The following is a 19,651-nucleotide window of genomic DNA, read 5'->3' as shown; positions in this document are numbered from 1 at the left end:
TATTGGATATAATATGTAGGTATAAAAGTGGGAATAAAAGTTGTCGAATATACCCAAGTGGCATATCAAATGAAAGGGCATGACCTGACGTGAGAAGTATAATGAGGCATATTTAATCAAAATCGGTTCATCCAATAATTATATGTAGGGCAAAAGTGGGAATGAGAAAAACGAATGCTGTCTGTTATACCCAAGTGATATATCAAATGAAAAAAGACGACCTGTCAGAAACAATTAAGTAGTCCAATGTTATCAAAATCGGTTCATCCATTTATTTGATATAGGGGTAAAAGTGGGAATAAATAAATAAATTTTATCAAATATACTCAAGTGACTTATCTAATGAAAGACATGACGTGTAAAGTACAATAAGACATATTTTATCAAAATTGGTTCATCCATTTATTGGATATAGGTATAAAAGTGGGAATAAAAGTTGTCAAATAATATACCCAAGTGGCATATCAAATGAAAGGGCATGACCTGACGTGAGAAGTATGATGAGGCAAATTCAATCAAAATCGGTTCATCCATTTATTGATTTATAGCGGTAAAAGTGGGAATGAATAATCGAATGTGGTCAAATAATATAATCAAGCGGCATATCAAATGACGTGTGAATTACAATTAGTCATGTTTTATCAAAATTGGTTAATCTGTTTATTACATATAGGGCACCTTGGGGTGATAGTGGGGATACTGTATAATCCAAATGGAGTACCAAACATGTACATAATATATAGGTATGATTAGACAAAATCGGTTCTGCCATTTACTAGGGGTGAAAGGGAAAAGTTGAAAGTCTGTGAAAGTAGAAGGAATATGGGAGCGGGCGAATAACCACATCCTGGAAATTTTGAACTCTTCTGTACCTAAGTTTTATAGCTCAGTTTAGTAATAAATTTTACTAACAGTTCTTTTGTGTTATTATTTATTTTATTTCTTAACTTTATAATAATGTGTAAGTACTTATAATTTAGTTGTATATGATAGTACGTGTTTCAAGACGTGTTTACTCAATAATTGTGTGTTAAGTAGTAACTACTATGCAGTCACTATTCCACGCGGACGAAGTCGCGGGCACAGCTAGTTATGAATATATCTCCGTCATCAAAGAAAACTAATGACTATATATTTATGGAGAGCTTGTATACAAGTCGGACAGGGAATTGCATTTCCCTTTGATTTGAAAGTGACTTATCGCAAAGCAATCTATGGGCTGTATGACTTTGTATAACGACTTGTAGATTATGTATTGAAGTGCATTGATGTTACGGACTTTGTTAAGGATAATATGTTTGAATTAAGTATGTGCATAGTATATAAGCTCAATATATTCTTTCGTTCTTTAGATAAAAAATAACATGCAGATAATCTTCCATGTGTGTTAATTGTGTCTACATAAAAGTAATAATCCATATTATTTTACAAATAAATTATACTTAAGCACGTTCTTACAACTTGCTATAATTCTTTCTGTTCTTGTGGAGATCTTAATCAGAATTGCTCAATTCCTAGCAATAGATAGCAAACATATTTTGTAATCGTATAATATAATGCCAATACTACTTTCATTCACTCTTGGCTTAATAATATACCAACGCAATTCTAAAGTGTACACGAACTCGATTAATAATCTAAAGTAAGGAAATTCCTACAAATACTGACCACTCTGACAAAGCACGCATTCAGAGGTCTTCTGTACGCTCTGTCCCTGGCAGGGGGCTCCGCCGTTCAGCGGGTGGGGCTCCGTGCATGTCCTGGTGCGGCGCTGCCCAGAGACCCGTCCGTTGCACCTGCATTGCGTCCAGGCGCCCCAGGCGCTCCAGCCACCGTTTACTGTGAGAAAGAAAATAGATTTAATAAGAACAACAGTAGATTTGACACAGAACATACAAACATTCATTTAAAAATTAAGAACATAAACATAAATGAACGTCTATTTAGAATCTAGTGTGAACGACGCGACGTGTGAATTTTTCGATTCGTCCTACACAATGATTATCAACTACTATCTAATAGAAAATATGTTCACCACATCACTATTAATACCTATGCATAAAAATCTACCCCAAAAATAAAAACATGACATTGATTTATTTTCGTCCTCAATGTTATAAAAATATTTCTTCATAACAAATATTTATGACATCTATTTTCAAACAACGCTAAAACCAAACATGTCCAACAGTAAATAAAATGATATGCTGCTATACTTTAAATATAGTCAACAAGCCCTAAAAAGCCCACACATCTCTGTTATTAACTGACTTAATTATATTTTACGATACAAAAAGACACCGGCGTATTTACACAGAGAAAAACATCTCGCCTGTCACCGTAATTGAACCAATAAAGTTCCAACTTTATGGCGACTTTTCGGGATCATACCACCCGCTATGTTACCATATTTGGGGACATTAAAATCAGTTCAAAATTACTTTTTGCTTCTCGTAAGTTTGTTTACGCATGTTTTGTTTTGATCTTTGTCTCGTATGTGACTAGATGTCACGTTATGTTAAAGTACTATTTATTTTCTCATAGAAAGTTTTATCATCATGGCATAAAATTATGTTTTCGTGATAAATAATAACCCAACCCAATGGAAGGGATACCATAGGTTCACTAATCTCTACACAAAAATCCATCCAAATCTGCCAGATCACTACTATAAAACAAAGTCGCTTTCTCTGTCCCTATGTCGCTATGTATGCTTAAATCTTTAAAACTACGCAACGGATTTTGATGCGGTTTTTTTTTAAATAGATAGAGTGATTCAAGAAGAAGGTTTTAGTATATAATTTATTATGTTTTAGACAGAGCGGGCGAAGCCACCGGCGGAAAGCTAGTTCAAACATAAAAACGGAACAAAACTTCCTTTCTTATATATGTCATATCATGGACGTCAAAATTCATTAGTCCGTCAGGGAAACGAACGAACAATACAAAAACAGTACGTAAATGAAGCTGTAAAACTTTTTAATTAAAAGTCGCCACGCCAGCACGCGTTTCTATATCTTTTTTCGAAATCGTACACAATTTAGTCATGCTAACTCGCGTGCCACCTAAATGACCTGGTTAGACCTATTTAAGTACACTTGTTACCGCTAGGTCAGGAAAATGTCCTTTTTGCCTAGGCACGGCATAAAACGCATTATGTTTTAAATGAAACAAAAGGTTTTATGTTTTTGTTGTTATGCATGATGGTTACATAAAAAGTCTTCTCTCGTTCTATTAGCGTTTAAAAATACATTTAACATAAACTATTAGAAATTAGTCATCCAATTAGTTCTTGGTTTCTATCTGTTTCGCAAAACATAAAAAAAAACAACGAATAACAGCAGACCAGATTGCAGTACACATCATAAAGAAAATTTAACCAAAACATAACCGCAAACGATTCTACCATTCGAATTAAGCTTCCAAACAAACAAAGCAAATTATCAAACACCAAAACATATGGCAAGCAAGAAAGCGATTCCCAACAACCCATTACCATAACCATTGCATTCATTTTCATAACCATTTGGAACGTTTTTCATAAGCATTTGGAACGTTTTTCGTAACAATTTGGAACGTTTTTCAAAAGCGTTACATCGATACGCAAATTACATCATAATGATCGTTAGACCGTTGTATAAATTGTTATATGGAGCCAATTTCACACGCCACATGCAAGGACTATTAGAATTGATGACTGTATTTTTGTGAATCTATACTAATATTATAAAGCTGAAGAGTTTGTTTGTTTGGACGCGCTAACCTCAGGAACTACTGGTCCGATTTGAAAAATTATTTTGGTGTTGGATAGCCCATTCATCGAGGAAGGCTATAGGTTTATACATATATCATTACGTTAAGACCAACAGGAGCGGAGCCACGCGGGTGAAACCGCGGAGCGCAACTAGTTGTAAGATAAATGTAAGTACATACATATTTTTACAAGTGAATTTGGTTAAGTTAGTAAGACTAAATTTTAATAATTTAAGATAATAATAATAAGTAAGTAATTAGTAACTAAAAAAATCTGTATACATCTGTCTGTTTCTGAAGTGTCTTGATAAGATAGCTATTTACCAACAAACGTATACTATTTAAATAAAATTATTGAATTCAATTTTATTAATTTTATTAATACTAGGTTTATAATAAAGATTAGTACCAAAGCGACATAATATTATATGTTCAAAAATGGTTCAAAACTTTAGCAATTCAACTGTCATCATGCAATCTGTACGAAGAGCTAAACTGAATAAAATTCCCAAGAGGTTTAACGCCAGTATAATGGTTTACACTAGCAATATGCGAGATAATGACAGGCGACATACTAAACCCAGCTCGTAATATCTCTGGAGAGGCAGCAAGTTACTCCACGCTAAACTTTTAAGTGGTAACCCTAGCTGTTATCGTAAAAACTTATGCTTATATGGACGGACCTGTAGTAAAATATAACGTGTAAGTAAGTAGTTTAATTATTAACTTTTGGTTAAGTGATAAACTTTGTGATTTTAATTTTTGAAGTAAAACTTCTTTAGGCGCGACTAGGGAGTAACTCAGATTTTTTTTCTGACGGAAGTAACGCTTACTATAGTCTGTGTAGTTTCCGCCATTTAAAAATAATAATTCTGATTGGTTGTATGTATATGTCATATACTACACGCTTCTTGACTTACACGCCAGCTAGTGGCAAATATCATAATCAATTAGGATTATTTATTTTCAAATTTTCAAACGGATCAATTGTGAATAGCAAAGTGAATGAAAAATTCAACAGTTTTAAAAACATTATTTTAAATTGCAAAATTTTTTGAAAATCTCTAAATATACTTGTTTATTTATTACTTTTAAAATAAGTAAATTAAAAATAAAAATAAACATGTTGCGGATTATAATCAATCTATTTTAAATATTGCTGCAGACAAAGTAGTATCCATAGCAACAGATATGTATATAGGTTGTCATTCAGTTGAACAAGAAGCATATGTACGCCAACAATTTCATAAAATGTCAGTTATTGATACAGGAGGATCGCCTTATGAAATCATATTAGTTCTTAACAAATTTTACATTATTACAACCAATATTTATGTATCTGATGGCTTAGCCAACGGTTGTGTTGGAAAGTTAGTGTATATTGAACGTGATGACAGTGATAACATCATACGCTTATGGCTTGAGTTTCCTGGTAAGATAGGAGAGAAAATTAGGAAAAAAGCTGCCCATCATATTCAAACTCTAAACATTAGTAGAACAGCAGTCCCAATTTTATGAAGATCGTCATCTGTACCAATGAATAGAAATAAGACAATATTTGCAAAGAGAAATCACTTTCCATTAGTATCTGCTTGTGCGCTTACAATACATAAGTCTCAAGGTGGTACTTTTGATCAAATCGTTTATGAATACAATAAAAGTCACAGTCAGCAGCTGTTATATGTAGCATTATCACGAGTAACTGATATAAATGGATTGTTCATTGTCTCAAACACCGATGACAACAAATTTTATCATGGAAGAAAGCGTCCAGGGGGAATAGTTGATTTACAGTGTGAATTTGAAAGACTTTCAAATTCTCGCCTAATAACACAACAGGAAGAATTATATAACCTTGTAAATGAGAGTAACATTACACTATTTTCCTTCAACTGCCAAAGTTTACGTGCTCATGTTTCTGATCTGAATGATAAAGTATTAAAAAGGTCCACATTGCTGTTATTTTCCGAAACTTGGATGAAAAATGACGAACAAATTCTTATTGAAAATTTTTATTGCGTTACCCAATACAAACGACCCAACTCAACTGCTGGTGGAGTAGCTGTATATCATTCATCTACAGATACACTGAACAATGTAACACCAATTCAAAATATTTCACCAACTATATTATCACAAATTTCCGATGAGGTTTCACAAATTGGTGACATCGCCTTGGTTCGATGTGTTAATACGAATGACCAACCTGTGATTATCGTTGTTATTTATATTTCTACAAATACTAGCCTGACAAATATCATAAAATTTATTCATCAGCAATTACTTCACTTCACAATTGAAGGTTCTCGACTTTTAAATAGTAATTATCATGAATTACCGATGATTCTAACTGGAGATTTTAATGTTAATTTTCGCTCTCAGGAATCTCAGCCGTTAATTGATTTTTTAGAAGAAAAATTTGATTTATCTATGAATACTTCTCGACTTCATTCAACAACGGGTTTCGGTACAACGATAGATGCTGTATTTTCAAGAAAAGTAGCAAATTTAGAGAGTAAAATTTATGTTTCACATTATAGTTACCACAAACCTATAATTTCGTACGTAAGAAATTATGATGACATTCAATTACCTGTTTCGAATGAATAATATTAATATAACATTTAAATAATCTTTGTAAAGCACATGAATAATAAATATAATTAAATTATAATATAATATTCATTTATTTAAGTTAATATTTAATCATTTCAGTGATATATGTCGTCAACGCCAAAGAAGTTTTACTTCAATCGCGCGTAAAGGTTACACGCACACACTTTTTTTTAAGTAGATTTTGGTTTAAGTGAATTGTGTCACAGATGTAAAAAACATATATTTTTCCCCACAAGATGATACTTAACTTTTTAACTAAATTAAAACAAACTGTTACCTATATTTTGTGATATCAAAAACATTAATTACAGTCGACTCTCGTTAATTCAAACTTGCGATAATTCGAACTTCTCTATAAGTAATAGTTATCACGAGGTCCCTACAAAGTCTCTTTATCAATACATATAATAAAATTCTAGAAAAGTGGTGTCTGTACAATGAAAATATGTAAAAAAAAATTAGCAGGGGCTATTACTAAATCGATCCCAAACCCAAAACTGTTGTTAAAAAAATTTTTGTCTGTTTGTCTGTTTGTCTGTTTGTCTGTTTGTCTGTTTGTCTGTATGTTTGAACACGCTAATCTCAGAAACGGCTTATCCGATTTAGATGCGGTTTTCACTAATATATTGTGGTAAGCTTCATTTAACATTTAGTTTTTATTTCATGTCAATCGGTTCATAAATAAAAAAGTTATGACCATTTAAGTAATCACAGCGAACATTTGCTAAGGCATTCTATACATGAATTACTTTATTACGTAAATTATACGCTAAAGTTATTCCTTGACATGTCCAGATGATCATATCGAAAGTCCCCAAGCGTGGGGGGGGTGGTTATGCTGAGGGGGTAGTAGGGGGGGTCAAAGGACCTTTATTTAGATTTTTGCTCATAAGTCTAAAACCTGCACAAATATGTAGTATTATGGTTACTTCTAGGTAAATTTTCTATATAAAAGGTCTTTGAAATTATGTCGTAGGTATTATTTTTAACCCCCGACGCAAAAAGAGGGGTGTTATGTCCGCTATGTGTGTATTGCGTGTCTGTCTGTGCCACCGTAGCTCGCTAACGGGTAATACCAATTAGATGCGTTTTTTTGTTACATTAGTTGTTTATTATATTATATAGGGGTAAGTGGGAATGAAAAAAACGAATGTTAGTTGTTAATGTAGGTTGTTAATGTAGGTTATACCCAAGTGATATATCAAATGAAAATAGACGACATGTCAGAAACAATTAGTCAAATTTTATCAAAATCGGTTCATCCATTTATTTGATATAGGGGTAAAAGTGGGAATAAATAAATGAATTTTATCAAATATACTCAAGTGACGTATCTAATGAAAGACATGACGTGTAAAGTACAATAAGACATATTTTATCAAAATTGGTTCATCCATTTATTGGATATAGGTATAAAAGTGGGAATAAAAGTTGTCAAATAATATACCCAAGTGGCATATCAAATGAAAGGGCATGACCTGACGTGAGAAGTATGATGAGGCATATTTAATCAAAATCGGTTCATCCATTTATTGATTTATAGCGGTAAAAGTGGGAATGAATAATCGAATGTGGTCAAATAATATAATCAAGCGGCATATCAAATGACGTGTGAATTACAATTAGTCATGTTTTATCAAAATTGGTTAATCTGTTTATTACATATAGGGCACCTTAGGGGTGATAGTGGGGATAAATAATCCAAATGGAGTAGGTACCAAACGAAAGGATATGACATGTACATAATATATAGGTATGATTAGACATGGTTTAGATCAAAATCGGTTCTGCCATTTACTAGGGGTGAAAGGGAAAAGTTGAACGTCTGTGAAAGTAGAAGGAATATGGGAGCGGGAGCCACATCCTGGAAATTTTGAACTCTTCTGTACCTAAGTTTTATACCTAGCTCAGTTTAGTAATAAATTTTACTAACAGTTCTTTTGTGTTATTATTTATTTTATTTCTTAACTTTATAATAATGTGTAAGTACTTATGATTTAGTTGTATATGATAGTACGTGTTTCAAGACGTGTTTACTCAATAATTGTGTGTGAAGTAAGTAGTAACTACTATGCAGTCACTATTCCACGCGGACGAAGTCGCGGGCACAGCTAGTATTTAACTAAATCCATACATTTTTGTACACTTGGTAATTCGAATGAAAATATCATTGCTATTTAATTCTAACTCATCGGCGCCCAACACTCGACAATTCAAAGTTACATAGAGAAAGAGGCGGAAAGATTGTAAGCAGGTAGTCAGGTAGGTACATTTTGCGACAAGTTCAAACTTGTTCAATGAGCCGTTGTTTAATATTTTTGTTATGATTAGTTTGACTTTACACTTCTCACGAATTGGTATGTTTAGTTATCATTCGGTTACTGTAGAATAGCATTTAATAAATAATAATTGATTAACAATTAATAATTCAAAGTTTCATTTATTTTCTCTCACAAATTTCGAACCATTTGACATTTCAACCTCTTGATAATTTGTAATATTTTGAGAGTCCCTCGAGTTTCGAATTAACGAGAGTCGACTGTATATAATACTGCTTTCTTTTTTCTCATTCATATATTAACTATTTTTATTGCATTGTGACAAATATTAATCATTATTGAATTCATTTGAACTGATCGAGTATCGAAATTTCAATAACAATACAAAACCAAAATTAAACTAAATAACATATCACAAATCCAGATTAAAACCGAAATAAAATCATTAAGAATTACCATATTCAACAGTAATAGCCAATATCCATTTACATGGGTAATGTGAATAAAAACTAAGGCAATTTCGAGTAACCATTGATATTGCCGCCCATAGCGCGTAAAATTTCATTGGTCTATTACAGCTTTATACGGTTACTATGTAATGATTATAAATATGTTTATATCGTGGACACGTGTAGTTTTAATGTATCTGGTTTATAATAGGGGTTAATTTGGATCTGTTTTTTTTTTTATAGAAACAATGATAGATATTAATAATTATTGTAACGAAATAATTTTTAAGCGAGATTCGAAGCTGTGTATGTCACTTTACTGTCATAGGTACTTTTTTTCTCTATTTTAGCACTGTAACTATAATCTTCCTATTTTATAAATATGTTGGTGAAATAAGTTTATACAATATGTTTAATAAACGGTATTTTGAAGCTACTTACGTATTCATAATAACAAAGGTGTAATCTTACTACTTTGATACGACTTTACCCATAGATAATGCTATAGTGAGTGACTACAATACCGGTTGGAGGGAACCAAAATTTTATGCATTTCCAATAAAACCCTCATGCTCACATCAACGCATTATAGTAATGGATTGTTAAAACCAATTAACCGTGGTATTTACTTAATGCACCAGGCGGCTAGTAATCTTGGAGAATCCTCGTAAAATGATTTCATTTTATATTTAACGTCGTTAAAATAACGTAATTTATACGCGTATAAACTTTAATGCGGTAATGGGTTTCAAATTGAAGTGAAATTTTAAAGAATTTTAATATCGCTTAATTTAAGAGCTTATTGAAAGGTTTAAGCCGTAAATGTTCGCTGTAATACGTAATCCCATCAAAAACATCCTGTAAAAAACCCAAGTCTCGCAGCTCAGTCTTTCTACCGTCAAAAGTTGTGAGATCCATGTAATACCAAGTCGGTTAATCTATTTAGTGTCTACTTGAAGGACCTTCTGTCTTAAGTTATTACATAAGTTATTATCATGCCAATATTAAAAATATTTAACGTTTTAAACAAATAGATCGACTTGGACATCGCATGAAAACAAAATGAATATTACAATATTATATTAGATTCTTTAGTCTCTCGCGCCTCACGCGATTGAAACTCTCGTTCCTGTTGGTCGCTGGCCCGTCGTGCTGTGTAGTGTGATACATACTAATAATCAAATCAAGCGATGTCCAAGTCGATCTATTTGTTTAAAACGTTAAATATTTTTAATATTGGCATGATAATAACTTATGTAATAACTTAAGACAGAAGGTCCTTCAAGTAGACACTAAATAGATTAACCGACTTGGTATTACATGGATCTCACAACTTTTGACGGTAGAAAGACTGAGCTGCGAGACTTGGGTTTTTTACAGGATGTTTTTGATGGGATCTCACTTCTTTTTGTAGAGCCTTTCTTTTTGATACCATCTACTTCTAACGACTTGATTAGTTTAACAAACTGCATAAATAACTTTGTAATCCCATATATTTATATGGGATTACAAAGTTATTGATGCAGTTGGTGTATTTGGAAAACTGGACCGAAATTACAAAATATTTAAGTTTTCCCATGATTAAGACACTAAACTCTATATGTATTCCAAATATGAAGCTTCTAAGTCTGCTAGAAGTGCCTTGGACTTTTGATGATCGGTGAGTCAGTGAGTGACAAAATTTAGAAACTTTAACAAGTTGTCATTCTTAAACTACTGGTTCAAATTGACTGAAATTTTAAATATTCCGTGTTTATACAATGCCGGATTAGTTACTGAAGATTCAGGTTTCTTGCTTTATCCACAACCGAATTATAGGGGGTCGAAAAAGGCCCGAATTGCTTCGAGAAAAGGATGGTACGGCCGTGCCGCTTTTTTTTTGCTCGACTTGGCGGGGGCACTGCCGTGCCCCCAGATCATTTTATTTAACTTTGATACGACTTTACCCATAGATAATGCTATAGTGAGTGACTACAATACCGGTTGGAGGGAACCAAAATTTTATGCATTTCCAATAAAACCCTCATGCTCACATCAACGCATTATAGTAATGGATTGTTAAAACCAATTAACCGTGGTATTTACTTAATGCACCAGGCGGCTAGTAATCTTGGAGAATCCTCGTAAAATGATTTCATTTTATATTTAACGTCGTTAAAATAACGTAATTTATACGCGTATAAACTTTAATGCGGTAATGGGTTTCAAATTGAAGTGAAATTTTAAAGAATTTTAATATCGCTTAATTTAAGAGCTTATTGAAAGGTTTAAGCCGTAAATGTTCGCTGTAATACGTAATCATTTTATTTAATAGAGGTATTGCACGCCTCATAAGCGAAGCGTTGAGGTGGGTACCTACTACTGTCACTTCGCGCAAAACATCTGGGGGCACGGTAGTGCCCCCGCCAAGACGAAACAAGCGACTACGCGCACGGGCACTACCTACCTTCCCGTCCGATTAGGGCCCTTCTGGCCTCCTCCACTCAAGCGACAGCTCAAGCCGAGGTTCGTGGTCCCCGTCAAGGGGGGACGCCCTTGTGCATGTCGCTACCAGGGTGAACCTTCAGTTCACCCCCGCGTCCGCGTTAAAATGTAGAAGCCCTTCTGGCTAACATTGAGAGACACCACACAAAAAAAAAAAAAAAAAAAAAAACTACCTACCTTTTCTCGAAGCGCTTCGACGTTTTTTTGAACCCTCATAACTTGGGTTTGGATTATGCTAGATCAACAAAATTTTCGGGATATATTGTCAATAGCGGACTTATTGAACATATTAAGTTTTAATTACATTAGCTTTTATACTTCAGATTTTATTTATATCTAAAAAACGCTAATTTCGTCACTGACTCACTGATGATCATCAAAATTCTTAAGGTATTTCCTAATGTCCTAGAAAGCTGAAATTTTGTATGTAAGCTAATATTAGCACACAAACAACAAAAAAATTATAAAACTTGTAACTTTCATCCCCCAACCCCTTAAACTAGGGGATGGGAGTTTGTATGAGACCTGTAATTTTAAATTAAATTTTGATGACGCTAGAGGTCTAATCTAATAATCTAAAACTTGGTTCCCCTAGATATATATACGTATAGGTACTCCTTGTTAAAAAAAATAAAAATTTAATCGACATAATTATATTGAGACATATACTTCAGATCAGATCATATAAATATGAATGAATAGAAGTGTTGCGAACGTCTCCTGCCTCTTACGTCCACACAGTAGCTAAAAATAAAAAAAAAATTGTTACTTACAAACAACTTACAAAAAGAAATGAAATCCCACCAAAAACATTTTCATGTAAAATGTTGCCAAGACGAGCCCATATGACTCGCACTGTCAAAAAGTTATCAGATCTCATGTAGAGCCAAGCTTCTAACACTACACGCCCTAACTCTACAAGGCCTAACTTCACAAACTCTACACCTTAGTCAAAATATGTGGCTTGGCCGTTCGTTACTACAAGAACTATTGTTCAAAAATTTTCACCTTACGCCGATGTGAATGTAGCGAAATGGCCAAGCCACATATTTTGACTAAGGTGTAGAGTTTGTGAAGTTAGGCCTTGTAGAGTTAGGGCGTGTAGTGTTAGAAGCTTGGCTCTACATGAGATCTGATAACTTTTTGACAGTGCGAGTCATATGGGCTCGTCTTGGCAACATTTTACATGAAAATGTTTTTGGTGGGATCTGATTTTTCAAACTTAAAATGTCTTTATGTATCATACATTGCACTTGTAAGATAATACATACACACACATATTAAGAAAAAACACTATTTTTAACGTTCATGATATTTTTGATGTCATTTTTGTTATTTAAACTAGTTAAAAAACAGTTTAAAAAAGTTCTGTCTTGGACGTCCGTGTGTCTGTATGTGCGGATCCTTTTTCTTGTTAACACGATAGCGACCGAAATACTTTACTAATCGAGTCTTTTTTTTTCTCTTACGCTTGAGTATGCTCAGGAATAGAACCCTTTCATTTTTCAGGGTCTGATTCGATGTGGTTTAATTGTTATTAAATAAACAAAAATAATAATTAATAAATATTTATAAAAAAAAAATTATGAGGCGTGCACTTTTGGATTTTCCAAATTATTTTCCAATTATGGTGATTTATAACCGAAACTTAGGAATTGTTTGCATTTATGAAATATTTCAACTGAACCCTGATATGGTTTTGAATTTACTCTGTTATAAGCTTTGGTCAACAACATTGGATTGGAAAAATAATTTATTTTAGTACCTACATTTTTTCGATGACTACTTAAGTTGAGCCCGCACATGTGAAAAAGTTTATCACAAAAATATACAATGGAAGCTAAGACGGGAGAAGAAAAATCAGCAAATAACATAAATACAATTCGCAATACTTGCTTCATCGAAAATAACAATTTTAACAGATTGCACATTCAAAAATGTCTGGACGCCTCACTCGCTCAATATGCCGTCGCATATATTTTTAATTTCCAGTTACAAGCCAATTAATAATGTTCATGAAATTTTAAACAAACGATCCATCAAAAGGGTTGCGTGACACAATAGCAAACAAGCTGTGTTTTAATTTTTACATACTCGTGGAAAGGGCAGGTATAAAAGTTTTTATTTTAATCATGAAAGCCATGAAGATTGTTAAGGTTTTTAGGGCTTATTTATAGTCTTTGTTTTATTAGAATATAGGTTAAAATATAAATGAAAATAATTATCTTCTGTTAGTTAATCGATTATAACAAGTTTTCGTTTTAAGCGAAAATTTTGTCCCAAGATTATACATTGGTTTTATTGTTCTTCTAAAAAGGTTGTATTCTAACCTACGCTTAGTTTTAAATCAAAATAGTTTTAAATCAAAAGTAACGAACATAAAACAAATTTATTAACAATTTCGCAGTACCCTTTATGCATTTACAATTTAGTCCCTAACAAGGCGTCAAAGCACTATTATTAAAGCCTACAATTCAATGCCATTTAGCGCACTACCCTTATATAATAACCGTGCTAAGATCAAAGGGCTCACAATTATAGGCGCAGGCGCATGGGAGAGTCATTAGCTGCGCCCACGCGGGCGCCTACGATAGCGATCAACACCTATGACTTGGCACGTCCGAATTTCAAGATGCAACTTTATGCTTATTAAAACAGATTTATTTTGTAGATATTAAAACTGTTATGGAGATGTGAGAGAGATTTTAAAGAGTTGTTTTGACGTTAGTTAAGCAATTAATAAAAGATGGGAAATAATTACGAATCAAAGAAACCATAGTGCTGGTTTAACTGTATGAGATTAAAGAGAAGAAGAAGACGTTAAAGAGAATATAAACAAATCTTTTAAAAAGAAAACATCATCCAAATTAATGAACTTCGGTACATTTGGATAGTAATTACATGTCTAAACTACGAGAACTCGAACGACGAGTACTCGAATTCACCTTTCCAATGCCAGTTGAACCACGATTTGTATGACGAACTACAACTTTAACAATAGACACCTTCGAGCACCAAATAACGAACCACAGTTTGACTTCTAATTAACTGAGAAACTGGAAGGTTATTCGAATGACAGAAACGAAGTTGGAGATGTAGCGTTAGATACAAACACACAATTTGAAATCGACAATATAATGAATACTAATAAACTATAATAAACTTAGTTGGAATTAATTATTAAAAAAATACTGACGTATCTACTTATTTAATGGTAAATGAAGAATTGAAAAATCCATTTAAATTCTATAATGTGATGTTATGTTATGATAAAAAAAATTATAAAAAAGGTCCAAAGTCTATCCTAAAATAGTGATGATAACTAAAACGAATGCTATCACGTAAAAAGTTGTGCCATTCAACGATCCTTGCAATTCTCTCTTTCTCGTTATAGCTTAGTTTTTGATAAACACACAATCCATATGCAAGATATTTGTCATAGCATATCCTGAATTCCGTTAATAAAGTCCCGTAGCTCCGCCGTATCCACAAACGCATTCTAATTGACAAAACAATGACGCGGTTAGCTCCCGAATCCGCGGGAGTTCGAATTCCGGACAAAGCTAGCTCTAATTGGTAGTTATTTCTGTTGGACCAATTACCTTTATTAGAAACCTTGGAAGTATTGCGTGTATGCTAATTGTAACGGTTGAAACATTGGCTATTGGTTAGGAATTAGACAATTAATAATCGATTGCGTTTTTGTAAGTGAATTGGGAACAAGAAAGTTTAGTTTAAAGTTTATAAGATTCATTGTTCAGTCTGTGTTGGTAGAATTATTCGATCTTGTATCATATTTACCTGAATATGCGCGTATTAAATATTTTATAGGTACCTTTTATGACAACCAGATGAGAAAATGTCTAAAACATATTTTATTATATTACTAGACGACTCGACTGTCCAGGCAATAGAGTCTTTAACCAGGATTGTTCTAGTAGTACTTACTAAAGCAAAAATTTCAATTGCGAATTTCAGAACTTGCGCTGCTACATGTACATTCATTTACCGTAAAAAAGCGTAAAGGCATTCCTCGCATGCTCGTATGCGAAATTAAAATGTGTAATTTATTGCTTCATAAGAAAATAATGCTTACCATAAACAGTAAGGGTGGCGGACTCGGAAATTCTTTTGCCAGCTATGTTTTCTGCCACGCAACTGTAGTTCGCCATGTCCTGCAAAAAATATTCTTGAAAAATTGTTTTTTGTACTTTGAATTAATTTCAGCACTTGCTGTTTCCTGTTTCGTGCTGGTAATATGCTTTTTATTATTTCTGCACGAGAATTTTCTTTTAATTATGGCTACAAGAAAAATTAAGTAAACATTAGGTTTTAGATTTCTAACACATAATTGTTTAAATTCTGAAAAAGTATTTTACAAAGGAATTCCCACAGACCATGCAAGGTTTTACTAGAGCACAAAGTTGATAAAATATTGCATATAAAGGTATATCAAGAAACATAATTCATATACAATGGAAATGAACACTCTCATTGTTAACATAACAAGACACAAAGAAGCAGTTTACAACTCGAAATCACAACAAAAACGCGCGAACCGACGCACCGCCATTACATTTAATTAAGAAAATGGTACACACGAGATACTGTTACGAGCGACACTGGTTGCAATTAATACATGTCTCGCCGCAAACGGTAATTAGCGGAGTGCTTTGTAGGAAACGAGAGATGGTGTGAAACATTAGCAATTCTACCGCGAAACCGGAGTGGATTATGTCGGACACTGGACCGTGATGATTACATGGTAATAGGAATTGACGTTTAATTACATTCGTTGTATGGACAAGAGTTGTAGCTTTTGGTATGGCATAAGATGTGATGAGCGTTTTTTTTATCGGATATATATCGGTATGTATACAAAATTACTGAGCAAGGATGGATATTATAACAAAACAAGTCTCAACTTCTAAAAACCTAAGATAAATTACAAACAAAATCGAGTAATAAGTAATAACATAGATACCTATTAACAAAGATTATTTTTACTTAAGTATAACACTCAATTTTTTTTATAAAATATTTAAAGTAAAAAAGCTTCAAACTGGCACAGCATGTACCGCTCGTAGCAAAAAACCCGAACTCAATTCCACTGCTTGAAATTAAATGAATTACTGACGAACGTTCAACCGAGAAATATAGAATTAAATTAACCCAAGCCTTTCGACTTTTATCAAGCGCTCTGAGAGAGTACACGATCGCAAAAAGGCGAGTCGCATTTGACAAGGACTTGTGTCACAATTAATAAACGTCCACTCGACTAATTAGTCGCAAGGCGGGAATAAATAAACTTGCGACAAGATGCCGCGATTGTCGCAGAGAATGCGTTTGTCGGTTTTATCAGTTCCCCATCTCGAGTGAAAGCTGTGTCGTTTAATAGCAAGCATTTAAGATAATGGTTACCAGTCAGCGAGACGAATGAAGTTATGTTGTACGTCTATTGAATACTCCGAGATGCTATCGCCTGGATCGTGAAGGTACCGTAAATGAGCCAAGATTCGATTGCACAATATTATTTGTTGGCATTAGCTTAATGAAATTAGGTATACATTTTTATTTAATAGAGTTTATATAAGTCGATTTCCTTAATGAGATAAAAGAAATTGCGTTACATAAATTATTAAAATAAAGATCTACTTTAGATCTCATAATTGTAAACTTTCCCTTGGGAAATGTATAAAAACATGTGGTTAAAACCACAAACTTAAACATTGTGGAACTGAGATTGAAAGTCATGAATATCTTATATATAAAAATGAATCGCAAAATGTGTTGGTAAGCGCATAACTCGAGAACGGCTGAACCGATTTCGATAATTCTTTTTTTATTATATTCCTTGAAGTACGAGGATGGTTTTTATGTAGAGAAAACGTAAATATGTACCACGGGCGAAGCCGGGGCGGACCGCTAGTCTTATATATAAAAATGAATCGCAAAATGTGTTGGTAAGCGCATAACTCGAGAACGGCTGAACCGATTTCGATAATTCTTTTTTTATTATATTCCTTGAAGTACGAGGATGGTTCTTATGTAGAGAAAACGTAAATATGTACCACGGGCGAAGCCGGGGCGGACCGCTAGTTACATAATAAAATAGACCACCCAATGCTCTCGATGTAGCAGGGCAAGATTCTTTCTACAAGCCAAGAATTATATTATAAAACTAAAAAATCTGTATCTGGAACACAGAATTTTATTCTGGTATTATTAGATTTATGACGGAGAATATAATAAATTCATTCACTTGAAATATTACGTTTCTGACACCGCATGTTTAATTATAAGTTCTGAAGCCACATCTCCGTAATTGGCACATTTGATGACTAAAGCAGATGATATATGTTCCACAATTTTGTAGGCTGTCAGAAACAGTGAGAGAAAACGAGTAAAAGTCAAAAGCGACGCATAACACAGTCGAGGGAATAATAACCCATCAAAAGTTACATACACGTTTCAATGACCACGTGTGTCAAACCAGACCAGTGACTCATGATGAGTAAAATGCTTAATGAAGCTTATTCAGGATTTTCAGCTCTTTCACATGAGTAATTAGTTATAAATTCACTTGATAATAAAACTGATTTAGATGAAATGAACGCGGAATACGACCTAATTGAAGCACATGTTTGCGTTCGGAACATAAAAGTCATTGTTTTAATTTGCGGTTCCATTTATTATGAATCCTCACATGTTATAGCTTCATAAAGTACACAAAAACGAGATTGATGTTCCGTTTAAGCAATAAATATTCAAGTTATGAAGATAAAACGCTTGTTAAATTATATTAATTTAAAACTTATGGTGTTCTTGTTTCAATTAAATATTTTATGGAGATCACAGCTGCTGGTATTGATTTGTAATAATAAAATGTAAGTAGGTATGGTAAATAAAAATAAATTTAATAATTAATATACCATATTGTATTCAATACAATATGTAACTTGAGTGAAATTATTCTTCAGCTTTCAAAATAAGGCCATATGAAACAAAAAAAGAGCACATGAAACGTAATGTTATGAATATATTTGTATAAAAATATCTGCATATGTAACGAAATTACAAAATGCAAATGAAACACCTTATGGAGATGTAACCGCTTACAATAGAATTCTTTAGACTTGATCCGCCTCAGAATAAATTAGACGTTCATCGGATGAATGATGAACGAAAACGAATTTAATATTATCTCATAGTTTTGACCGACATGAATAAAACAATAGTGCTGAAGAACGAAGTTGAGAACTTGCTGAAGTATAATTAATCACTTAGAATATGAAAATTGTATTTCAGTTTTTAATAGAAAAGTTACGAAACATTTAAAGTTGGGGGAATTTCACAGAAAATTAATAAAAGGATGACTAAGAAAAAAGTTTATGAGGAATGATGAAAGTTAATGGGGGCTTTTGAGGTGTAATGGTTGGAAATTTTGCACTCTATTATAAAACGATGATAGCGCGTTCTACCTATAGACTTATCTAGTATCTAAATTCAATTAAAGGAAGGGTCACAAACGTTGGCCAGCTATTAGGTGAATTAAAAAGGGATAAACTTATTACCTGAAGAGTAGCTCTTGAAATAAGCAGATTTCCTTCAGCAGAAATTAGAACATTATGGTCCTGTTGTAAGGGTACTCCATGCTTCAGCCAGGATACTCGTGGAGGAGGCGCGGCTGGCGGTGGAGAACAGCGGAGAGACGCTGCAGACCCTGCTTCTACTGATGTAGACGCGGGTGACATGGCGAACTGCTTCTTTAGATCTGGTGGACAAAATGAAATAGTTATTTGCGTTTCAATAACACTTTATTGTATATTATGATGTGAGCATAAAATGTGATAAAAGGGTTTGGTTTATTGTAATATATTTTCACAATTATAAATTACCTTGTTCTTAGACCTTTGCTAATGCATAATATTATGATATTATGAACACTATGATATATTGAACACAAATATCTCAAAATAAAAAGTAAAATAAACTTTCCGTGTTTCTGATATTACAGACGGATTCAATGACGCGGACACACCGATAACAGAAAAAGAATAATATTTAAAT

General features: G+C 33.2%; 1 protein-coding gene across 2 annotated transcripts in view; it reads right to left on the bottom strand.

The window, feature by feature from the left end:
* The window catches only part of LOC149484338 (netrin receptor UNC5B-like), a 72,972-nt gene that overhangs the window by 26,352 nt on the left and 26,969 nt on the right, over window positions 1–19,651 (bottom strand). For both annotated transcript variants that reach the window (XM_089700459.1, XM_089700460.1), the window contains exons 4-6: window positions 19,156–19,355; window positions 15,678–15,756; window positions 1,669–1,839 (exon numbers count right to left, since the gene is read on the bottom strand). In XM_089700459.1, the coding sequence (XP_089556585.1) occupies window positions 1,669–1,839; window positions 15,678–15,756; window positions 19,156–19,355 (450 nt within the window). The remainder of the gene's footprint in view (window positions 1–1,668; window positions 1,840–15,677; window positions 15,757–19,155; window positions 19,356–19,651) is intronic.

The sequence above is a fragment of the Colias philodice genome, chromosome 11 (assembly GCF_061535455.1).
Source record: "Colias philodice isolate Cphi_HAF_F1 chromosome 11, ilColPhil1 Martin Lab GWU primary, whole genome shotgun sequence".
Taxonomy (NCBI): Eukaryota; Metazoa; Arthropoda; class Insecta; order Lepidoptera; family Pieridae; genus Colias; species Colias philodice.
The sequence above is the reverse complement of the archived record's forward strand: the minus strand, read 5'-3'. Positions and strand labels throughout refer to the sequence as shown.